This window comes from Vicugna pacos, chromosome 22 (assembly GCF_048564905.1).
Source record: "Vicugna pacos chromosome 22, VicPac4, whole genome shotgun sequence".
NCBI classification, from domain to species: domain Eukaryota; kingdom Metazoa; phylum Chordata; class Mammalia; order Artiodactyla; family Camelidae; genus Vicugna; species Vicugna pacos.
The window spans coordinates 23,325,542-23,349,132 of NC_133008.1; the positions used below are offsets into that span (position 1 = coordinate 23,325,542).

At 52.8% G+C, this 23,591-nt stretch overlaps 3 protein-coding genes across 6 annotated transcripts in view; 2 read left to right on the plus strand and 1 right to left on the minus strand.

The window, feature by feature from the left end:
• Positions 1-5,429, minus strand: part of CYP4F22 (cytochrome P450 family 4 subfamily F member 22) — a 49,861-nt gene extending 44,432 nt beyond the window's left edge. Inside the window, exon 1 of one of the 2 annotated variants that reach the window (XM_072947474.1) lies at positions 5,305-5,429. The gene's annotated coding sequence lies outside the window, so the exon portion shown is untranslated. The remainder of the gene's footprint in view (positions 1-5,304) is intronic. The other variant, XM_072947472.1, reaches the window with a different exon arrangement.
• Positions 5,003-10,433, plus strand: PGLYRP2 (peptidoglycan recognition protein 2). Of its 2 annotated transcripts, XM_031689487.2 has the most exons (6): positions 5,003-5,230; positions 5,903-6,026; positions 6,897-7,991; positions 8,310-8,520; positions 9,174-9,471; positions 10,225-10,433. In XM_031689487.2, exons 2-6 carry the CDS (start codon positions 5,936-5,938, stop codon positions 10,294-10,296), a joined length of 1,767 nt encoding a protein of 588 aa, XP_031545347.2. In that variant the 5' UTR covers positions 5,003-5,230; positions 5,903-5,935; the 3' UTR covers positions 10,297-10,433. The 2 variants fall into 2 exon arrangements, with proteins under 2 accessions (XP_031545347.2, XP_006218399.3); XM_006218337.4 differs by lacking the exon at positions 5,003-5,230 and having other exon boundaries at positions 5,741-6,026.
• Positions 10,434-12,762: 2,329 nt separating this feature from the next.
• On the plus strand, positions 12,763-23,361 carry RASAL3 (RAS protein activator like 3). 2 transcript variants are annotated; one of them, XM_072947476.1, is made up of 18 exons: positions 12,763-12,818; positions 12,948-13,282; positions 15,038-15,168; positions 15,329-15,407; positions 15,519-15,580; positions 15,952-16,022; positions 16,635-16,761; positions 16,848-16,946; positions 17,358-17,900; positions 18,234-18,378; positions 18,627-18,771; positions 19,638-19,874; positions 19,966-20,167; positions 20,275-20,393; positions 21,314-21,704; positions 21,981-22,138; positions 22,646-22,709; positions 22,816-23,361. In XM_072947476.1, exons 2-18 carry the CDS (start codon positions 12,961-12,963, stop codon positions 22,957-22,959), a joined length of 3,039 nt encoding a protein of 1,012 aa, XP_072803577.1. In that variant the 5' UTR covers positions 12,763-12,818; positions 12,948-12,960; the 3' UTR covers positions 22,960-23,361. The 2 variants fall into 2 exon arrangements, with proteins under 2 accessions (XP_072803577.1, XP_072803578.1); XM_072947477.1 differs by lacking the exons at positions 20,275-20,393; positions 21,314-21,704; positions 21,981-22,138; positions 22,646-22,709; positions 22,816-23,361 and having other exon boundaries at positions 19,638-19,845; positions 19,966-20,080.
• The last annotated feature ends 230 nt before the right edge of the window (positions 23,362-23,591 follow it).

Genomic DNA, 23,591 nt, shown 5'->3' on the forward strand with positions numbered 1-23,591 from the left:
TCAGGAGTCAAAGAGGCTCCCACTGGCCAAAGAAGGAATAATAATTTGATTATCATTAATAATAAAAACTACAGTATATGCAACCATATTTGACACATTTCAATAATTTAAATCCGTAGGTTCATAAATATACAGGGAAAATCTCATTATTTACCTTTGGAGGATGGGAGGAGCCTAGTAATTATTTTGAAAACTAAGAAAGGCAAAGAATCCAGCATTTATTTTGCCTTTTTCATGTGGATGGTACCACTGGATAACCAAATGGTAGATAAGAGGATGTTTTTCTTTCCAACAGTATCCTGGCTAATAAATGAAGAAGGAATCATATCAATATCACTCTGTTGTAGCTGCTAATGAATTAATGGATCTAGGCAATGATCATCAAAGGCAGATAACATGTGGGTGGAAGTTATAAAAGAATTAAGATGGCTCATGAGTTGACATGTGTCAACTGGATGATAGATATTCATGGGGGTTCATTATACAATGCCCTCTACTTTTACTGTTTGAAATTTTCTATTTAGAAAAAAAGAATGTTAAGAGCCCTTTTCCCTGTGTCATTCTCTCAAAGCAGGGTACTGAGAGCTAGGAGCCCACAGCGCTCTGTAAATATTTCCCAGGAAGTGCCAACATCTGGTCTCATTTACCTCCCACTCATTCTTGGCCTCTAGCATACCACCGAGGGCTGAGCTCGCAATTTCACTACAATATCCAGTGTCCTCAGTTACAAAACTCCCTCCTCTCCAGTTCCAGGTGTTGCGAAATTAAATCTCACCTCTCTTCTCTCAGCAAGTTGCAACTGAAGTCAACTTCTGCCTGCTGAGGAGGGTAGAAATAGCACCAGCTGGAGGCTGTGAGGTCGATTGCTCACACCAGGAGTTGACTTTCCCTTTGGCGAAAGAGGTCCAACCAATTTTGGGGGCTGGCCTATTCCAGATTTAATGATTTGGCTGTGATTTCAGACTGTCTTGAAGCCCAGCCCTAAGGCCCCCCTGATTGCTGAGGGGCCGGGGCCAATAGGGAAGCCTTAGCTTGGAGGAGTGCCCCAGATACAAAAATAATACATGACTGTGAGTCTGGACTCATCCAGGATGTGGCAGTCTGTCCATTATGGATTATCCTGTGGGCTGAACCTCTGCTGGCAAAGCTGGGTAAGGTGTGCAGATCAGCAGAAATCTCTCTGCTCACTGAATGCTCTCCACATGCTGGCCTGGTCCTAAGCACTCTGTACGTATCTCCTTGTTTAACTCATAATAATGAGGTTGTTACTATTCTCCCATTTTAGAGATGTGCAAAATGAGGGCTAGAGATTAAGCCACTTTATCTAGTTAGTAAGCAACAGAGTAAGAATATGAATCCAGGTGGGCTGGTTCAGCAGGGGTCAGCAAACTCTATTAAAAGGCCACATGAATCCAAATGAAAGGAAATCAATACCCCAAAATTTATCCACACCCCATGTTTATTGCAGCATTAATTACACTAGCCAAGACAGGGAAACAACCTAAGTACCGCTCAATGGATAAAGAACATGTGAAATATATATACATATACAATACACATACTATATATATTATACAATACATATATAATACATGTATATACAATATATGTGCATATATTATATATGTGTATATAATATATATATCAAATATGTGTACATATGCACAATAAACATATATAAATATATATACACAATTCGGTCATAAAAAATAAGGAAGTCTTGCCATTTGCAACAACATGAATGGAAGTTGAGGGCATTATGCTAAGTAAAGTAGGTCAGAGAGAGAAAGACAAATACTGTAATGTCTCGCTGATATGTGGCATCTAAAAAGAAAAAAATGAATTCATAGAAACAGAGAGTAGAATGGTAGTTGCCAAAGGCTAGAGGTGGGGGAAATGGGTAGATACTTGTCAAAGGGTACAGACTTCTAGTTATAAGATAAGTAAGTTCTAAGAATCTGCTGTGCAGCATGGTGACTGTAGTCAGCAGTTCTGTATACTTGAAAGTTGCTGAGAGATCTTAAGAGTTCTTATCACTCACAAGAAAAGGTAACTATGTGAGGTGAAGTGATGGATGTGTTAACTAACCTTACTGTGGTAATCATTTTGCAACATATACATGTATCAAATCATCACATGACACACTTTAAACTTACACAATGTGGTAAGTCAATTATATCTCCATAAACCTGGGGGTGGAGGACCACACAGTAAATATTTTCAACATTGCAGCACAGATGGTCTCCACCACAATGACTCAACTCTGCCATTATAGAATGAAAACACTCAGACAATATGTAACAAGTGAGAGAAGATGTATTCCAATAAACCTTCATTTTACATAGACAAATTGTGCTACAACCATCCAATGGAATAGTATTTAGCCATAAAAAGGAATGGTTCATAATAAAAAGCAACTGACCCGGCAAGGAGTGGGTAGAGCTCAGTGGCAGAGTGCGTGCTTAGCATGTACGAGGTCCTAGGTTCAATCCCCAGTACCTCCATTAAATAAATAAATCAAATGAAAACAAATAAATCTAATTACCTCCTCCTACAAAAACAATTTTTAAAAATTTTTTTAAAAGTACCTGACTCATGTTACAACGTGGGTGAACCTTAAAAACACTATGCTCAATGAGAAACAAAAGCTGAACACAAAAAGTCACATATTGTATGATTCCATTTATATGAAATATCCAGAATAGGTAAATCCACAAAGACAGATTGGCGACTGTCAAGGGCTATTAGATGATGGGAAGTGACTGCTAAATGGGTACAGGGTTTTATATTGGGGTGATGAAAATTTTGGAACTAGATTAGATATAGGTGACAGTTGTACGACATCGTAAATATACTAAATGCCACAGAATCATGCACTTTTAAATGGGTCATTTTATATTAGATGAATTTCACCTTGGAAAAAAATTTTTTAAACATTGTTTACAGAAACAGGGGCACTGTGGTTTAGTTTGTGGGGGAGGGAGGTAATTAGCTTTATTTATTTATTAACTTTTATTTTTTTAACCGAGATACTGGGGATTGAACCTAGGACCTTGTGCACGCTAAGCTTGTGCTCTACTGCTGAGCTATATCCCCCCCCCCAACTCCTGCTTTAGAATATCTCTTAAGTAAACCCAGAGCTGAATAAAAAAAAAATATGAACATATATAATCTTATCTCAGAACCCCGCCCACAAAAGTTTTTATTATTATTATCAGGGTCCTCATTATTATCATTACTGTTACCAAAGTGAATGTTATTAACTCTGATCTGGGCCCCCAGTCCAGGCCTGCCCCAAGTTCCTTTTCCTCTGGCCTCTGGCTTTGATCCCAGCCTCACTTCTGATCCAGAGCCTAGGGCTTTGACTGTCTGTGTCCATACTACCTCCATTAGAGATGTTCCCAGGCCCTGGGTACTCTCATAAGACCCCTGATCTGTCTGCAGCCTGGAGAGACCTTGACCAACCCTGGCAGGTGGGCCTCATGAGGTGGGAAGGAAGCAGGAGTGGTGGATGACTCATCATGGCAATCCTAGCCTCTGTGCTGCCTCTCCCAGGCCCAGCCCAGACCAGGTGCCTTGATGTGTGGGTACCTGCATGTGTGTGTTTCAGAGCCTGACCTCAAGCTGACCCCACATTCTTAATCAGATCTTTTGTGCACTCAGCAGTCCCTCCCTGCTACCCACCTAGTCCCTGGACTATGGGGGGCATTTCTGGGCACCCCAAGGGAATTCAGTATCTCTTACTCTGGGGGAGATGGAACCAGAGAAAATGGAGGCCTTATATAGATAGATCTGGGTCAAAGGGAGGAATCCCGAGCTAGGGAGCCAGGATAGGGAAAGTGGGGAGCCATGGGGGTAATCAGGGAGGCTTCCTGGAGGAAAGGTCCTACCCCAGAAGACCCCAAATCCCAGATAGACTTTACGGGAAATGCTGACTGGCCCTAACATGTCTTTGGCTCCAACACAACCCACCTCCTACCACCAAATTCAAGCTTTAAAAGGCTATCAAGGCATCTGGCTGGCCCAAGAATTACTGGGTGTGTAGCTGCTTTGTAGTCGGTCCACAAACTTTTCCCCAATGTGAAGGGTCATAATTACTCTGACACTGACCTAGTGACAGGAGGGTGAAAACATGCACTGGGCTGGCAGCCCTCTCCAGATTCTAGCTATATGATCTTAAGCAAGTTACTTAACCTCTCTGAGCTCACCCTCCTGCAGCATAGAATGGGCATAAATGGGTTATTAAATAAAACTGCAAGGGTCCCCCACATCCACAATCAGTGGGAGAATCTGAGGGAAAAATCCAGGGTCCATGATGCTATATCAAGGTCATTCCCAGATCAAGTGGACATTAGACGGGGGATCTCACGTGACAGTCACCCCACCCTATCCTGGGGGCTCCCCTCTGGTGGATGCCAGGCCTGGACAAAGATCAAGCAAGTGAGGCACAAAGATAGGATCAGAATTCCTGATTTTTCCTTCTACCTCTGGCTCCAAAGTGTCTCAGCAAGCACTGTCGCTGATCCTATCTTTACTAAAATGCTAAAATTTTGTTCAACCTGAATTTTTTTCTATTTTTTGAGGGTTAGCACTTTTTAACAAGCACATATTTTTTGTATGTGTTTTAGTCTTTAAAACATTGCATTAAAATATGATTTATCTTGATGACTGAGATTTTCAGCACTGCCTTAAATTTTATGCCCTCACTTTCCTCACTTCATTCCTTCCCCGGGTGAGCAGAACGCACAGCCCACATCCTCCACGTGGTTCTTCCAGGCAGAGCTCCCGTCCCCATATCCTCAGAAACTGGAGATTTCCTCGGAATCTCCTGGGGAGTAGCCTCTATTCGCTCCCTCCCTCAGCACCCGACCCCCTGAGCCCCCAGGTGTGCCCAGATCTTTGCTGGGCTATGCTGGGTGCCCAGAAAGAAAACAATCAATAACTGAGCAGGGTCCCTGGGGAATCCCAGGCCTGGCTCAGCCTGGGCATTCCCAGGCCCTCCCAGGGCCCGCCCTGTGTTGAATGCCCCATCTGGTGGGTCTCCTGGAAACTCCCCGGGCGAGTTTCGAGATGGGAGGCCCACAGCGAAGCCATTTACACGGCAACACCAGCCACGTTGAGCCCATCCCACCTGACACTGGATAAAGGGGAGGAGGGCTCTCTTCAGCAAGACTTGGCCACGGACACCAGAGGAAGAGGGAGGACCCCCCCCCCGCCACTGCCAAGCCAGGTGAGCCTAGAAGTCAGTGCTGGGGGCAAAGCCCACGTCCCGAATGCCCCGGCCCAATCCCTGCTCTCAGCTACCTCTGGTGGCTGGGGATCCGGAGCTGGAACGGGATGAGAGGTGACACTTCCAGGTCCCCCTATGCTCAGAGCAGACTTCAGCAAAAACAACTCTTGGTCTTGGTCTCTGCAACTTTCCCCTCCCTGAGGCTGACGTGCTGGCAGCAAAGAAGGCAGGAGGCAGAGCCGACTTCAGGCCTCTCCTCTTTCCACTCCCAACACAGCTAGTCTTACCAGTTGGGCAGGCAACTGAGAGTCCCCCCTGGTGGCCAGCAGCAGCTGCACAACTATCACTGTAGGGAAGGGGTAGGACTTGCCGGATTGGCCTCAGTCTACTTCTCTTGGGGAGTAGACAGAGTTTGCTAGAGTCTGAACTACCTGGTTTTCAGGCCACCCTTAGAATGGGCTTGGCTTACTGACCCTTGACCTCAGCCTGGGAGGGACGGGATAGGATGGGGGAGCCCCTGAGACCCAGATGACATTGAGCCAGGGCACTCTGTACCCACACCCCCACTGCTTCCTGTCCACAAGCCGGCCAAGGGGCAGCCGTGTCACTCACTGCTGGACTTTGACAGTAGCCAAAGGCACTACTCAGTTCTCCATGCCTGTCTCCTTCAAGCTCTGCCGAGGTCTCCGCTGAGGTCAACTGGATATGTCCCCTGGACACTGGAAGTCCACAATGGTGGTCCAGGGTATCCTCTGGATCCTGTACGGAGTGCTGCTGCAGCCGGAGCCAGGGACAGGTGGGTTAGAAGGCAGAGGCCTGGGGCCAGGACTCTCATTTCAGCAAAAGTATACTGCTGTCCCTTTTCGTCCAGCCCTGTACAGGGTGAGACTGGATCCAGGGGGACTCAGTCTCAATGAATCTTCAGTCTGGGGACACGGATGCTCCCAGCCCCATAGGATGAGGGCACGAGTTGGGGGGAAGAAACTGGGGACAGAAGAATGAAAACCAGAGGGGACATAGGACAGGAGGAAGAAGAATTTTACTTGATGGTGAAGCAGGAAGGGACATTTTAGGCAAAGAGAAGAAAATAGTTACAGCGGGATTACTGTGTGAGCTGTCTGGAGAGGAACCTGGATTCTAGAAGACAGCAGAGTGTGAGGATTAAGTCTTTCTGTGTTCAAATCGTGCCTCTGTCACTTCCTAGCTGTGTGATCTTAGGTGAGTAATTTTACCTCTTCATGCTCATAGGGTCCTTGTGAAGATTAAATAGATTCAGTTATATAAGGCACCTAGAATAGTGCCTGGCACATAGTAAATGTTTAATAAATGTCAATTATTATTCAACAACACACCCAGCTCTAAGCCCAGCAATCCTAGGTTCTATGTTCTCCACAAGGCAATCTTACAATGCCAACGTGGCCATGTCTCTTTCTCTCTCCCCTGCTCATGAACCTGCCATGGTTCCCCAGTGCTCACTGATAGTCTACACTCCTTAACCCATTGTCTGTGCCTCAGTTTCCTCACCTATACGGGGACGGGGTAGAACATCACAAGGTTGTCCAGTGGAGGCTGGTGGCATTGAGCAGATGTAGGAGCAGCGGGGGGGGGGGTGCTCAGAAACAGGTGGTGCTGGGCTGCTGGGCTAACGCCATCCCTCCTCCTGCAGCAACCATGCCCCTGCTCATGGACTCCGTCATCCAGGCCCTGGCTGAGCTCGAGCAGAAGGCACCAGCCACAGAGGCCAGCTACACTGCCTCTTCATGGCTGTTGTCAGCCCAGGACTCAGGCTCCCACAATCCCCTCCGTCGCTTCCTGCTGGAGGGGCAGACCCTCAAGACCATCAAGCTGGATCTGCCTTCACTGAGCCCAGAGCTTCAGGGCCTGATTGAGGAGGTGGCCAGACACAGTGTGCAAAATGGGAAGGAATACGGGGTGGTGCTGGCACCCGATGGCTCAACGGTGGCTGTGGAGCCCCTTCTGGCAGGGCTGGAGGCAGGGCTACAGGGGCCCAGGGTTGTAAACCTGCCCTTGGACAGCACAGCCACCCCTCCAGATGCTGAAACCACCTTTCCAGACATTGGAGCCATGGTTCCTGATGTAAGAGCCACCTCCCCAGGACTCAGGGGTGTCTCTCCCGATGCCACTTTTGCAGATGTTGGAGCCATGTCTCCAAATGATAGAGCCGCAGATCTAGATGTAGGAGATATCTCACCCGATATTAGACCTGACCAAGCCTCCTCGCCAGATACTAAAGCCAACCCCCCGACCACCGTAGACAGCCTCCTTGTGGTCACCCTGGCCAGAGACTTGGGCCTGAACTTCCTCCAGGGCCCCCACACTCAGAGCCATTCAGAATTGGGAACTGAGGGCTGCTGGGACCAGCTCTCTGTTCCCCGGACCTTCACGCTCCTGGACCCTGAGGCATCACCCCTCACCACCGCCTTCCTCAATGGTGCCCTGGATGGGGCCCTCCTCGGAGACTACTTGAGCCAGGCCCCAGAGCCCCGGCCACCCCTCAGTCACCTGCTGAGCCAGTACTATGGAGCCGGGGTAGCTGGAGACCCAGGACTTCGCAGCAACTTCCGACGGCAGAACGGAGCTGCTCTGACTTTGGCCCCTGCTCTGATCCAGCAGGTATGGGGGGCCCTCATCCTGCTACAGAGGCTGGAGCCAGTACACCCTCAGCTGCAGGGAATGAACCAAGAACAGCTGGCGCAGGTGGCCACCCATGCTACCAAGGAGTTCACTGAGGCCTTCCTAGGTGAGAAGGGTCCCCACCCGCTGTGATGCTCCTTCTCACGGATACCGACGTTCTTAGTGCAGATAGGTCAGGGGGATCTAGGACTGGTGGATTCCAGAGCCGGCAGTAAGGGCTTTGGCTAGGAGGCCATCAGGACTAGGATGCTGTTGGATACAGTTAAGTTAGATCCCAGTGGGGGCCAGTGTCGTCCTGAGATTGAACTGTCCCCAAATCTGGGAGGAAGCTGGAGGGATGGTCCTTATGTGCGCTCTACTGCGGAAGCAGGAGGCAGGCAGAGAAACGCTTGCTGACCCACGCCCTGGACTTCCTTCCCCGCAGGGTGCCCGGCCATCCTCCCGCGTTGCCGCTGGGGCGCGGCGCCATATCGGGGCCGCCCGACGCCGCTGCATCTGCCGCTCGCGTTCTTGTATGTACATCACACATACGTGCCCGCGCCACCTTGCACGGACTTCCTGCGCTGTGCCGCCAACATGCGCTCTATGCAGCTCTTCCACCAGGATACGCGCGGCTGGGACGATATCGGCTACAGGTAGGTGGGAACCCGCCTCCAGGGCGCTCGCAGCGGGGAAGATGTGTTGGTGCGCGGGTAGAGCCCTGGTGGGCGGAGCCTGACGCAGAGGGCCGGGTTTGGGCAGGAGCAAAGCTGGCAAAAAGGGGGAGAGGTTTGGGCTGGGTGGAGCCAAGGTGGTGAGGGGGCGTGTCCTCGACTACAACTGGGGCCTTCAAAGGGATCAGAAATAGCTGAACAGTGGGACTCTTGAGCCCGGGGTGGGAACTTGGGAAGGAGTCTGGCTTGTGAGAGGAGCAGGAGTTTGGTAGGGGCTGGGTCTGGGACGGAGCAGTGATGGAATATGACTAAAACGGAAAAGGGCTCTGAATTGGTTAGGAGCTGAACTTGAGACAATGAGAAGAGGACTGGACAGAAAGGGACATAGCCAATGTTGAGGGGCAGATCCAGAGAAATGGGACGGTTTCTGGGGTGGCATTTGGTGGCAGAGTGAGTGGAACAAGGCTGGACGGGGTAGTCAGTGCGACCTCGCGGAACTTGGGGTGGCGCCCTTGGCACAGGTGTGGAAACTGGAGTAGAAGGCCGAATGAGGAGCCGGGCCTCCCTCACGGAGCGAGCCAAGCGCGTCACTCACTCCCTCAGGAGTGACGCCAGCTTCCCTCTCGCCTCCGCAGTTTCGTGGTGGGCTCAGACGGCTACGTGTATGAGGGCCGCGGCTGGTACTGGGTGGGTGCACACACCCGCGGCTACAACTCCCGCGGCTTCGGCGTGGCCTTAATAGGCAACTACACCGCGGAGCTGCCGGCCGATTCCGCGCTGCGCGTGGTGCGTGACGAGCTCCCGCGCTGCGCTGTGCGCGCTGGCCTCCTGCGGCCAGACTACATGATGCTCGGCCACCGCCAGCTCGTGCACACAGACTGCCCTGGAGAAGCGCTTTTCAACCTGCTGCGTACATGGCCACACTTCAACACGGTGAGCCTCCATGCCTGTACTACCTCGACCTGCGGCTCATCTGTCCACACAAGCCTCAGGGCGGCCCCTGACCCCTGACTGCCCGCCTAACCTTGGCAAGACCCTGATGCATTCCTGTAACCCTGTGCCCACAGCCTCGGCCAGGCCCCTGAACTCCTTTGCAGCCCGTCTACTCAGGCAGTCGAGTCCCAGACTTCAGTCATTCTGCTCGAAACATAGCCTACCCACTCTGCCCTTCTGCCTGCACAACCTCATCCCAGACACCCAACCCTGCCCTCACCCCTGTCTGCTACCCAAAGGCTCCCTGTACACACAACACGACCCAGCCTGTGACCCTCTACAGAAAACCCCTTTGCCTGCTCAACCTCTGTCCAGCCACTAACCCTGTGTTATAGTCCTCTGCCCAGACCATCTCAGCCCTGAGGATGTTTGCTCAGTCCCAGCCTCCCTGACTCCTGATGACAACTCTTATGCTGGAGCAATCTAGGCCCAGTCAACACAATCTCAGCCTGACGACCCCACCCAACCCCTGACCTTGATCATCAAAACACCTCTATAAGCACCCCTGTACAATCTGGTGGTGCTACCTTCCCACTGCCTCTCTGTTTCATTAAGCTGACCTGCAGTTGGAGATGTACCCACTCCCTCACTTTGGGCCCCTGTCCTCTTATCCACCCAGGGTCCCATAACGAAGAAGGCAGACCCAGCCCCACTACCTCCCACCAAACCTCACACTCCCTTGTCTTTTTTTAGAATGTGAAACCAAGAACTACCCGGACGGCCTCCAGGAGATCCAAGAGGAAGCCACCTCCAATGACCCTCTAGTCACAGACTTCCAATGAAGAGACCATGGGAGATTTGGAAATATTAACTACTATATGTAAAATAAATAAAAAACAAATTTCTTCTGTATAATGAGGGAACTATATTCAATATCTTGTAGTAACCTATAATAAAAAAGAATATGAAAAGGAATATATATGTATATGTACGACTGAAACATTATTCTGTACACCAGAAATTGACACATTGTAACTGACTATACTTTAATTGTAAAAGAGAGTAAGAGAGACCATGGGAAGAACATCTGTGTCCATGCATCTTCTGCATTCACACTTTCTATCTTAGCTTGGCCCAGAAGCAGCCCATGGGGCAAGAATCCCAGTGCAAGTAGTTTGGGTGGTGATCCCAGAACGTCTCAGCTGGGGAACAAGGAAACGACACAGGGAACAGAAGGCAGCTGAGAAAGGGTGCTTTATCAGGCATGTTGCTATGGGAGGCACGTGGCGCTCAATCCCACTGAGGACTTCTTGGGGATAGAATCAGGCATGCACCTCAGAGTCATCCCACCCGAAGGGCAAGGGAGCTGGAATATTGATCCTCCAACTTCCATACTCATTGGCTGAGGGCTGCTTTCGGGGAGGTGTTATTTTGCTGGCACTTTGGGGCTGTTTGTTGCAGGGGCAGTGCGGACCCCATCTATTTCAGCAAGTCCTTCAGCAAAAAATGCAGGGAGTTGGGAGTGGGGCCAGTATGCAGTGAGGTGGTAAAGGCTCCAAGATATGGCAGCACACAGGGAGACTACCTGTGTGTGCACTGAGTGGACTGAGTGTGGTATGAATGACTGGGCATATCCAAGGTGTGTGCACCTGTGTGAACACAGCCAGCTCCAGGAGAAGGGTTTTTCTCCCTTACTGAAGGCTCGCTTCATCAGGACAGGTTATAGAATGTTCGAGGCCCAGTGCAAAACGAAAATTCAGGGCCCCTTGTCCAAAAAACAAGAAATTCAAGACAGCAACAGCAGAGCATTAAATCAAGTGCAGTGCAGAGCCCTTCTGAGCATGGGGTCCTGCGTGACCACAAAGGTCACATGCCCATGAAGGCAGTCCTACCCACCCCACCCCATGGCTTCTGGTCACCCTTGCCTTTGCATCAACTATTCCTTCTACCTGGCACACTTGTCCCATGACCAGCTCCTTCTCATGCTTTAGGTCACAAATTCCACCTCCTCAGGGAGGCTCTCCTGGATTTTTTCAGCTCAAAATGCAGCCTCTATTCCAACCTGTCTCTTCTCTTCCAAGTACTCCTCACCAGCTAAAAATATCCTGCACTCATATTCAGGATTTGTCTCCTTCGCTGGACTGTGAACTCCAGGAGGGCAGGAACCAAGTTTGTTTAGTTCCCCGTGGCTTCTCTAGCACCTAGCACACAGTAGGCATTCAGGAAACATTTTGAACAAAGGCTCCCATTATGAACATTCTGAAACCGATATTATCATCTTGTACAAATAAGGAAACCGAGGCTCAAAGAGAGGAAGTGAGTTGCCTGAGGTCACCTAGTGAGGGAGCAGCAGCTGGCACTCAAACCCACCCTTGGACCAGTGGGCCAGAGTTCATTCTACTGACTCTCGTGTTAACTCACTTATTCCTCAAAACAGCATTGGGCCACCTCTTTTTTCAAGTAAGTACTTTCTGAAGCATAACAGAGAGACAGGAAAGGGCACCAAAATGTACAGCTCAATGAATTTTCACAGCAGAACACACCCATGTAACCAGCACCCAGCTTAAGAAAAAAAAAGATGTTAAAATTTATATTGTGTGAATTTCCCCTCAATTGAAAACACCATGATCAGCTCTCAGAAGCCTCCCTCAGGCTCTCCCACTCTGTCCCCAAGCCCTAGCCCCTCCAAAGAAAACCAGTACCCGGACTTGTTATACACAGTTTTGCCTGCTTTGGAACTTCATATAAATGGAACTGCACTGTTTTACTCTTCATTGTTTGTGTGGGTTTTTTTCTCAGCATTGTTTGTGATTCATCTGAGTTCAATCATTTTCACTGCTGCATGATATTCTACTGTGTGAAGAAACCACAATTTATCCATTCTACAGCAGATGTACACTTGGGTTATTTCCAGTTTGGGGGCTACTGTGAGTAGCACTGGTGGGCATGTCTATTGGGTACATACCCAGCAGTGGCACTGCTGGGTCAGAGGAGAGGTGAACAGTCAATGGTCATATATCACGCCAGTTTTCCAGCTTGGATGAATTGGTCTACACTCTGACCAGCAGCAGATGAGAGTTCCAGCATTTGGTCAGTGTGAACACATTTCACAGAGAAGGCACCTGAGGCTCAGAGAGGGGCATGTGCTGCCTCCTGGGCAGCGAGAGATTCTGGGTCCTGCTCTGTCACCTCCTCTCCTCTCGCATCCTGCCCCAACTGTGTCCTCCCAGCCTGGCTGTGGAGGGGCGGGGGTGGGACAGACAGGGTCACGTGGAGTTGCATTTAGCCAGAGGAAGCCAGGCAGGGTGCAGACGGCTGCTGATTCTGGGGCTGGTCAGGAAATCAAGGTAAGAGAGGGAGGGAATTTGGCCCCCAAGGGGGTTCCCTAGTGGTAGAGCTGAGAGTGAGGAGGGGGCCAAAATGCAGACAGCATGTGGGCAGACACCAGGCAGAATTTTCACCTTCTCATCCTCCAGGAGAATCCCCACCATGGACTCACCCTCACCGAGCCAGGCCTCCCAAACCCAGCCTGCAGCCTCAACCCCGCTAACCTCCTACCGCTGGCACTCAGCGGGTGGTGGTGAGAAGGGGGCTGGAGGGTTCCGCTGGGGCCGCCTTGCAGGCTGGGGGAGGGCGCTGAGCCACCAGGAGCCCTCAGTCAGCAGCCAGCCGGCCCCTCGCTCGCTGTTTCGTCGTGTCCTCTCTGCGCCCCCAAAAGAGTCCCGCACAAGCCGCCTCCGAATATCCAAGACCCTCTGGGGGAGGCATAAGAGCCCACCGCTGGAATCAGAGCCAGAGCCAGAGGCCCCAGGTACGTGGCCCCCCGACCCAGGTTGGGAGGCCCAGGTTTTGTCTGCCTCAGGAGCATCAGCCTTACAGACACAGGAAATTGTGGGGAGCTCAGAAACCTAACAGGAAGTGACTGGGGCCCAACTGGCTGCCCTCTTCCCTCTTTCCCCCTCACCCAGGGCCTGGGTATGGTGGGAGTGGCCAGGGACCTGTGGGCTGGTGGTCCAGCCTGGGGAAGGAACAGGGAATAGACGGATGATAGCACTGTCTGGATGCCAAATGGCCCCTGGCCCCCATAGGTCTCTCCTCACATTCAATGGCCCAGGCTTATCATCTCCTGCCTGGATATCCATCTCTGCTGCCTCCTGCCCTCCAGCCGCCACATCTTAGTTTCTTCACTTCTTTGAGCCTCAGTTTCCCCATAAGTTAAATGGGAATCGTGATTCCCACCTTGAAGGGTATTTTATTTCATTCACTCATTCATTCAGTCAGAGATCTGTGAGCATTTACTGTTCCAGACCTGCCCTGATTTAGGCACTGAGGGACACAGCAGTGAATAAAACAGATTAAACTGCCTGCCCTATGGTGCTCATAATGTAGTGGGTGTGACAGTAAACAAGTAAACAAGAAAAAGACACATAGAGATATCTAGAAGAGTAAAAAAACATCATGATGATTGGAGATCATGAAGATAGCGCTGGCCTCAGGACCCAGCACATTTTATGTGATCTGTTAACAAGTGGGAATTATCTCTCATTGATTCCTCTGGTGGTGAAATGATAGAACAGACAGGTAATTTGAGAGGGTTGATTCAGCCCTTCTATTCCTGGAAGCTTATTTAATTCTCATCATTTGTATTCTCATTTTGCAAAAGCATCCCTTCAGCCAACCTCCAGGGTATCAGGTATTGCTCACTCCTTAGGATCTGGTGAGAGCTCTCTAATAAGCAGACCTTCTCCTCCCCTGCTCAAACACCTCCCATGACTACCCAGTACCTCCAGGATAAAACTCCAGCTCCTCTGACACCCAAGGCCCTGCACTAATATCTTCCCTCCAGCCTCCAAGCCCTCCAAGCCCTTTCCACATTTCCCTTTATTTCCCTGGGCCATGCCATGTGCCATCTCCCAGACTTTGCTCAAGTTACTCTTGCCTCCATATGCTCCACCTCTGTTTGTCAAAATCCAATCTGCTGTCCAAGACCCAGTGTACACTTGCTCTCTCTGGAAAACCTTCCCTGACCCACTGCACCAACACCTCTCCTAACCCTGCCCTTTTTCTGTTCCTTACTCAAACTTTGAATACTCTTCCCTTTAGACTAGTTTGTTATGTAAGGAACCAAGGCTGCTGTCCTTTTTTTTAACCTTTTGGACTTACCCACTGTCTTGGCTAAGAGAAGAATGCTTGTGTCTGAAGCCCGGCTCAACTACTCACAAGCTGTGTGACCTTGGGCAAGTCACTCAACCTCTGTGGGTTTTCAGTTTTCTTCTTGGGAAATGGGGGTTATAATAACCCTTTGAATGACTTTTGGAGGATTAAATGAGAGAAGGCATATGGAGTGGTAAACAAAGTACAGGGCACATGGTTGGTGGGGCTGTGTCCTCTACCCACTGCTGGTGAGGACAAGGCCCAGAGAGGGGTGCAGGCTCACCCAAACAATAGCCTGACATGGCTGCTGAGGGGTCGGGGGTAGGGGAGGAGGTGAGCCTTGGTGAGTGGAGAGGTTGTTCTGAGGAAGAGGAAAGGATTACCAGGTCCCAGCACCTCCTCCTCTACCCAGAGCCGGAGCCAGAGCCGGAGCCCCCTGCCCCACAGATCCCAGAGGCCCCCACACCCGACGTGCCTGTCTGGAACATTGGGGCCTTTGCCCTACTTGATGGGAGGCTGGTGCTGCTTGGGGGTGAGGAGGAGGTAAGAGGGGGCACACGGGTAAGAGGAGGGAAGGAGAGGAAGGGAGAGGGAAAGACAGTGGGAAGGGGGATGAGAGGGAGGATACCAGAAAGGTGTCTGCCTCTCCCTGGGTCTGCCTGCCTGCCTCCCCTTTCTGACCACCCACTCCTGTGGGGAACAGGGTGCTCGCCGGCCCCGGATGGGGAGCGCTAGCTCTGAGGGCAGCATCCAGGTGGCCTTGGGGAACCTCAGGGATCCAGGTAAGCTTGAGAGGTGGGGAGGGCGGGGGCATTTGGGAACCTGTCAAGGTGAGGCAGAATCCAAGATGATCCCACCCTCCCCCTCAACTTTACACCCCTGATCACCCACAGATCGGATCTCTGGAAAAACTGAGTCAGAAGCTGCTGGCCCCAACCAGGTCCACAACATTCGGGTGAGGCATCCAGTGGGGGTGGTGGAGAGGAGAGCAAAGACTTCCAGACCTTAAGAGAGGAAGGGGGACTCTTCCTGGGTGATCTTGGGCAGGTCACTGACCCTCTCTGGGCCACAGTGTCCCTATTTGTCAAATGGAGCCAACGAGAGAAGCTCTTTTGGGGGCTGTTTATGAGAAGTCCACAGAGAATGTAGGAAAGCATATAACTGGCGTGTTAGAAATGGGAGCTGTTGATTACCTTTAATATTCCTGCTAACATAGCCTGAGTTTGTGATCCCTCAAGACGAGCAGATCTTCCAGGACACCCTGGGGGGAAAGGAGCTGAGGAGAGAGTGTGGGGGTCTGCTGAGCTGACATCTCCCTCCCCACAGGGGTTGCTCAAGCGGCTGAAAGAGAAGAAAAAGGCCAGGTCGGAGCTGGGAGCCAGCGCTTCCCGGGATGGGTAAGGGTCTCTGAGATGCTGGGATTCAACAGTGTTCCCTTCCCCTCCTCCTGCCTATAATTCTGACCTTCACCAAATAGCCCCATATGGCCTTCTGTGTCCTGCCCCATGTTGGGCCGTGCTGGGGCCACTGAAAGACCCTTAACATGGGGCCAGCCCTACCTCTGTTGAAGGGTGGGGGCAGAGTCTGACACAATAACTCTAAAACAGCAGCCAAGTCAACATCCCAGTCTGGAAGTGTCAGGGAAGGGACCCTTGAGCTAGGATCTGAAGGATAGATGGAAGTTAATTAGGCCAAAGGGGCAGGAAAAGCATTTCAGGCAGTGGGAACAGCAAGTGCAAAAGTTAAGAGGACGGAGGAAATGACAAAAACAAGGCCAATGTGACTGGAATTAAGTGATGAATTAAGTGGAGGGAAATGAGATCAAAAGGTGAAAAGGGCTGTACTATGCAAGTTCATGCAGGCCACCATGAGAAGCTGGGTCCATCCTAAAGCGATGGATTCAAGTCCAATTTAAATTCAACTCCATCCTGGCCTCCTTCCACCCTTCAGACTGTAGGGGGCCGGGGGAGGGGCAGGAATGACAGCTTGTTCACCTGCGCCCTCCCCAGACCCCCCAGTGCTCTGGGTTCTCGGGAATCGCTGGCCACACTCTCCGAGCTGGACCTGGGCGCCGAGCGGGACGTGCAGGTCTGGCCACTGCACTCCAGCCTCCTGGAGGAGCCTCACTGCTTCCAGGTAAGTGCAGGCAACGGGCCACCTCACCCGACCCTTTGTCTCTACCCTTGGCCTCAACCGCACCCTTGGATCCCTCTCCTCAACAGGTAACGTGGGTGGGCGGGAGCCGCTGCTTCTCCTGCCGCTCGGCTGCTGAGAGAGACCGGTGGATCGAGGACCTTCGTCGCCACTTCCAGCCTAATCAGGTCAGAAGCGCGGAAGGTCGGATACGGAGGCCCCTCCCACAGCCTGCGCCCCGCCCCTTCCACCCAACATAAATACCACCAGCGCCGAAACCCTGCCCTTCGCAACCACTCCGAGACCCTGCTTCCATCTATCATCAGCCCCTCTCCTTTCTTCTCAATCCGAGCCCTATTTGCACCCAAAGCTCCGCCTAGCAGGCAGTCGCCAAGTCCCCACCCCGCGGCTACCCCTCCACACCCTGGGGCTCCGATCTCTCCGGGAGAGCCCAGAAAAGCTAGAGGGTTTCCGCATAGCCATTTTTGGACCCCCGTGGCCTCACTGTCTTCCCTCTGGGAGCACGGGCTCCGCGCTTCACCTCTGGTGCCCAATGTGGAGCACCGACGCCACGCTCCGGTCCCTGCTCCGGTCCGCAGGACAACGTGGAGCGGGAAGAGACGTGGCTGAGCGTGTGGGTGCACGAAGTGAAGGGGCTTCCCCGGACTGCAGCAGGGGCTCCGGGAGTGCGCGCCGAGCTGTGGCTGGACGGCGCGCTGCTTGCGCGCACAGCGCCGCGGACTGGCCCTGGCCAGCTCTTCTGGGCCGAACGCTTCCACTTTGAGGCGCTGCCGCCCGCGCGTCGCCTGTCGTTGCGGCTACGCGGTGCGGGCCCAGGAGACGCGGTGCTGGGCCGCGTGGCCTTGGCGCTGGAAGAGGTGGGCGTCCCCCGCGAGCCCGCCGCGGGCCTGGAGCGCTGGTTCCCACTGCTCGGGGCGCCAGCGGGCGCGGCGCTGCGGGCACGGATCCGGGCGCGGCGCCTGCGCGTGCTGCCGTCCGAGCGCTACAAGGAGCTGGCGGAGTTCCTCACTTTCCACTACGCGCGCCTCTGCGGGGCGCTCGAGCTCACGCTGTCCGCGCAGGCCAAGGAGGAGCTGGCGGCTGCCATGGTGCGCGTGCTGCGGGCCACCGGCCGGGCTCAGGTGCGGCGCCGCGACGGCACGAACCCGGGTGACCAGGGGAGTTAGCGGGGACAGCACCCGAGCTGCATCTTCGAGGGGCGGGGCAGCTTGAGGGGGCTGGGCCTGAGCGTCAGCTGCGAGGGGCGGAGCCTGAACTGAGCCTCAGCGCTAAGAGGCCAAACTTTCTGCTTTGAGGGATGGAGGTTCCCGCCTGCTATGAGCTCCTGCAGCAAGGGCTGGGTCTGGGCAGCAGCAATGAGGATGGGGCCTGTGTCCCAGGTGTGAGGGATCCCCCAAGCAGGGATTCCCCAGGCCCAGTCTTCGCCCAACGCAATGTGACCCCACTCTGCGCAGGCACTGGTGACAGACCTGGGCACCGCGGAGCTGGCACGCAGCGGAGGCCGTGAGGCGCTGCTGTTCCGGGAAAACACATTGGCCACCAAGGCCATCGATGAATACATGAAGCTTGTAGCACAGGATTACCTCCAAGAGACGCTAGGTGAGCAGGGTCGGGAGTCAGAGCCTCAGCTGGGCTGGCTAGGGCACCACAGAGGATATCTGAGAGTACCAGGGTAACCTGGATTCTGGTAGTGGGTGGTACCACGGGCGTGCTGAGATCTTGGAGGGAATTGAGGGTTCCCCAAGATATTAGGTGCCTCCAGACTAAGCTGGAGATAGAATTGAAGGCTGAGTGTTGTGGGTTCTAGTGTTATAGCTGGGTCCGTCTCTGGCTGTGTTGGGCTGCAGGGCAGGTCGTGCGGCGTCTCTGTGCCTCCACTGAGGACTGTGAGGTGGACCCCAGCAAGTGCCCGGCTTCAGAGCTGCCCCAGCACCAGGCCAGACTGCGAGACAGCTGCAAGGAGGTCTTTGAGAACATCATCCACTCCTACGAGTAAGAATCAGGGCCCCAGCACCTGAGCCTGCCCCTGCCTCTCAGCCACTGTGCTAACTCTGACTCCAAATTAAGGTTTGCATATAAAACACAGGATGCCCAGTTAAGTGTGATACCATATTTGGGACATACTTATACTTTAAAAAAAAGGCATTCTTTTTTTGAATCTAAAATTTAAGTTTAACTGTTTATCTTAAAGTTTTATTTACTAAATCTGGTAACCCTTTCCCAATGTCATGCTACCCAACCCCAAGTAACCTGGGACCCAATTCCTTGTCTTCTAAATTACAGATGACCCCATATCCTAATTCCATGCCACCTGACCCCAATTAACATAGAACCTCAATCTTAAGACCTCAGACTCCAGTAATGCCATACGCTCATTCCCATAACTGCTGACCTTAAGTGACCCTGTACCCCCAATCCTATGTAACTGGAATGCCTGTGATTCCAGTTCCTTGACCTCTGACCCTAGGTTAACCTGTATGCCTAATCCCATACTACCTAGGATATCAATCCATGGTTTCTGAACCTAGGTGACCCTGTAACCCCAGTCCTATTCTACTTCATATCATGTGCTCTATCTAGCACCTCGATTTTATATCCAGTTAGAGCTATGTCCCAAGCTCACGACCTCTGCCCTCATGCAAACCTGTACCCCCAAATCTAAGATTACTGACTCCAGAAGTCACCACAATAACTACTCCATAAACAAACGTTGACCCCAATTGGACCTATAACCCCAATGTCTTCAATCCTGGAACCCAGAACACAGGTGTCTCCTGACCCATGACCCTAGGACTTTGATTATCCACGAACTTTATGCCCATATTCTCCCTCTCTGACCATTGCTTCTTCTGCCCTAGCTGGTTCCCAGCAGAGCTGGGCACTGTGTTTTCAGGCTGGCGAGAAGCATGCAAGGCACGTGGCTCTGAGGCACTGGGACCCCGACTAGTGTGTGCCTCTCTCTTCCTGCGGCTCCTGTGTCCCGCCATTCTGTCACCCAGCCTCTTTGGCCTGGCACCAGAACACCCGGCACCTGGCCCGGCCCGCACCCTCACATTGATCGCCAAGGTCATCCAGAACCTTGCAAACTGTGCTCCGTAGGTGCTGGGAGGCTGGGGAGGTGGGAATGCTGGGGCCATGGGGGTGACAAATGCCTGACCTGACCCACCCAGTTGGGCTCTAACCCAGGTTCGGTGAGAAGGAGGCCTACATGAGCTTCATGAATAGCTTCCTGGAGGATCATGGACTTGCCATGCAACGTTTCCTGGACCAAGTGGCCATGGTGGATGTGGACACAGCACCCAGTGGTTACCAGGGCAGCAGTGACCTGGCCCTCCAGCTGGCAGTCCTGCATGCCCAGCTCTGTACCGTTTTTGCTGAACTTGACCAGGTGTGGCCTGAGCCTAGAGCCCAGAACATGAGGCAGGGAGGCAAGAGAGCAGGGAGCCTCTTTGCCCTAGAGTACTTGCTCAGCATCTTTCCTGCATGCTTCACCAGGCAACCCGTGACAGCCTGGAACCACTGCCCACCATCCTGCGTGCCATTGAGGAGGGCCGACCTGTACCTGTGTCTGTGCCAATGCGTCTCCCACCACCCCCAGCCCAGGTCCACTCCAGGTAACCTGCTTGCCTCAAGTCTGGTCCAATTCTGATGGTTGGGAGGGAGCAGGGGAAGGGCCAAAGGCACAGGGTCAGACTGGGGTCAGAGGTGAAGGCAGGATCACATCAGAGGTCAGAGACAACATCATGTTGGTGTCAGTGTCAGAAACAAGTGTTGAATGGAGTGTGGCCAGAGGGCAGGTACAAGGTCATATTGGAATCCAAGGCGAGGATTATGCATGACAGAAGTCAGGAAAAGGTCACATCTGGGGCCAGAGAGAGAAAGTGACATTGGTCAGTGATGAGGGGCAGATTTCAGTGAGAGGTTGTGGATAGGATCAAATCAGAGGTCAGGTCAGGATCAGTTATTAAGATGCATCGTCAAGGGTCAGGGACAGGTTCATACTGTAAGAAGATTGAGCCCAGGGTCAGATGGAGTCCAGGGTTATGGGCAGAGTCATATTTGGGGTCAGAAGTCAGGGACTATGATCTTTCAGGAGGCCGAGACAGGCTCAGTTTAAGGTCAGAGACTGGGGACAAGAGGGAGTCAGATTGGGAAGGAAGAGGGTACCACTGTGAGCAGAGGTCAAGCTCAAGCAGATTGGAAGCAGAGGTTACAGAGAGGACCAAGTCAAGGGGCACACTGTGTCAGATTTCAAGGACAAAACTAGAGAGGAAGCAAAGCTTAGATTGCTGTTATGTCAAAGGTCATAGAGAGGACAGTATTGTCAGAAGCCCAGGATCAGAGGTCAAAATGTGATCCTATCAGCAGAGGACAGTATTGTCAGAAGCCCAGGATCAGAGGTCAAAATGTGATCCTATCAGCGACAGGGTCACAGAAGTAACAGATCAGAGGTGAGGTTATTTCTGGAATTAGGTAGAGATGGGGTCAGCTCAGGAGCCAGTGGAAGGTCTGAGCTCCACCGTTCCACCCCCAGCTTCTCTGCAGGGGAGAAGCCTGGCTTCCTGGCCCCCCGGGACCTCCCGAAGCATACTCCTCTTATCTCCAAGAGCCAGTCCCTGCGCAGCGTTCACGGCGCAGGTAGTTGGGTCCGGCAGCGGCCAGACGAGGAGCGGCCCCAGCGGCTGCCCCGGCCGGTGCAGCGCACGCAGAGCGTTCCGGCTGGCCGCCCCGCTCGCCGCCGCCCGTCTGCTGGGCCTCGGCCGCGACCCAAAGGCTCCCTACGCACGGTACCCGCGCCCCGCGGCCGGCCCTGGACTGGGACCTCGGCCTCGCTGCCTCGGAAGTCATCAGTGCCCTGGCAGCGCCATCTGGATCAGCCGAGGGACAGAGACCAGTCGCTAGGCACCCACCGACCCGTGGGCAAGGTGAGCTACAGCCCAGGTCCGCGCACAGAATGGGGAGACAGGAACAGGAAAAAGACTGAAAGATGGGCAGCTCTTGGTTCAAATACCGAGCTCGCTGGGCTGTGTTACCCCCCAGGCCTAGTCCAACCGTCTCTGGGCCTCCGTTTCCTCCTGCGTACAACGAGAGCGTTGTTCGCCAACAGTCAGGGCAGTTAGGAGGCAGAGCGCAAGGGACAGGGAGGTCAGGGTCTTTGGGGAGAAAGGACGGGACAGGTTACAGTTGCTCCCTCCACACAGCTGGCAGAGCTGCAGTGCGAGGTGGCCGCGCTGCGCGAGGATCAGAAGGCGCTGTCCAGCCTCGTGGAGTCACTTGGCACCCACATTCGGGCCTTGAGTGAGCAGCAGGAGCAGCTTCGGAGTCAGCTTCAGGACCTGGATTCCAGGCTCCGTGAAGGGTGAACCCCGCCCTTTCCATTAGCTCCGCCCTCAGATGAGCTCGCTATAAAGGGATTGGCTCAGGGCCCCGCCTCCTAGTTAGTCCTACCGAAACCACGCCTGGCACAATCACATCCCCTCTGCAAGGCCCGCCCCAACACACCTGTCTAAGGCCTGCCCCAAGCTCCACCCTCCCCAGGTCCCTGGGAGGTCCTCTCTTTCAGGCCCTTAATCAGCTCCTCCCAAACAGGTTGGGCCAAACCGCCTATTTCTCAGTCTGGGCGCGACCCCACCCAGGACTGGCCAAGCCCCGCCTCCAAGGGTTGGTTGGTCCTTTCATTCCAGCCATTCCAAGCTCTAATTCAGTAGCCTCTTTCTTCTTCATGCGTATCTAGGCCCGGGCCCCCCAAACTGGAAAACTCTTCCTCCACCCCAAACCCCGCCCCCAAGTGTCTGACTCTCCCACCCCGAGCTGGAGTGGAGTTTCTCAGCCTCTGACTCTTCCCCCTTGTTCCTGATCCCCACAGGACATTGAAGTTGGATCCAGAGCGGGACCCTTCAAGCACTGAGGACCACAGGCTGAAAAGTCTGGTGAGACCCCTGCCCGAGCCTAGTGGCAGATCTGGGCTGGGTGAGGAAACAAGAGTTGGGGTGGAACCCTCCCCTGACTCCGAGCCCACTGCTGCTGCCTCTCCAGGAGTGCCGCCTGGCTGAGATAGAGAGTACTCAGGCCCAGCTGAGGGATACTGTCCAGAGCCGACAGCTTCTTCCCAGGACATCGGGTTCCCGGAGCCAGTCCCTGCCCCTCAAAGCACCCTGCATCAACGGAGACACCACTTGAAACACCCACTCCGCCCTACGTGCTCTGGGAGCAGAGAGAAAGCTGTCTTGGGGCCTGTCCAACCCCTGCCTCAGCCCTACGTGGCCTGCAGTAAGGAGTGGAGCTGTACGTTCCAACCAGTCTGGCACCATGAGGTTGCCCAGTAAAATCTTGATTTCAGTAAAAAAAAAAAAAAAAAACGATTTTTTTTTACCCCTAAGTGTTGCCAGTCAGAAAGCAACCCCCCTCTCCAACTCAGCTCTCCCAAACTCTCCTCTAATTGGAGGTCTCATGGAGGGAAGTGATGTAAGGAGATCCTCACCAGTTAAGTGACCTTAAACCCTCGCTCTCTCAGAACTTCAATTTCCTTATTTGTAAAATGAATCTAAAGTTCCTTACACAATAGAAGACCCATAATTTAAAGTGTTCGATAAAAGGTATTTGTCATTGTTAGGGGCAGCACCTGCTTCTCAATGAAGCCTGGATCCCACCTCCACTAACTCCGAGATCCCAGATGAGAGCATCTTCCTAGGGCCCCAAATCCCACATCAGTTCCCTCATGGCAGCCAGGGCATAGGTCTGGGAGGCAGATGAAGAAGGAGTGGGTAGGTATGGAGATGGTTGAGCTCTGTGGGTGTTCATTGGGAAAATGA

Bases quoted from the DNA above. Each gene is read 5' to 3' on its own strand.
- RASAL3 (XM_072947476.1), top strand. From the start codon at position 12,961: ATGGACTCACCCTCACCGAGCCAGGCCTCCCAAACCCAGCCTGCAGCC. The intron at 19,875-19,965 runs GTAGGTGCTGGG...GCTCTAACCCAG, and splicing joins AACCTTGCAAACTGTGCTCC to GTTCGGTGAGAAGGAGGCCT. The intron at 20,394-21,313 runs GTAACCTGCTTG...TTCCACCCCCAG, and splicing joins CCAGCCCAGGTCCACTCCAG to CTTCTCTGCAGGGGAGAAGC.
- PGLYRP2 (XM_031689487.2), top strand. From the start codon at position 5,936: ATGTCCCCTGGACACTGGAAGTCCACAATGGTGGTCCAGGGTATCCTC. The intron at 7,992-8,309 runs GTGAGAAGGGTC...CCTTCCCCGCAG, and splicing joins GTTCACTGAGGCCTTCCTAG to GGTGCCCGGCCATCCTCCCG. The intron at 9,472-10,224 runs GTGAGCCTCCAT...GTCTTTTTTTAG, and splicing joins CATGGCCACACTTCAACACG to AATGTGAAACCAAGAACTAC.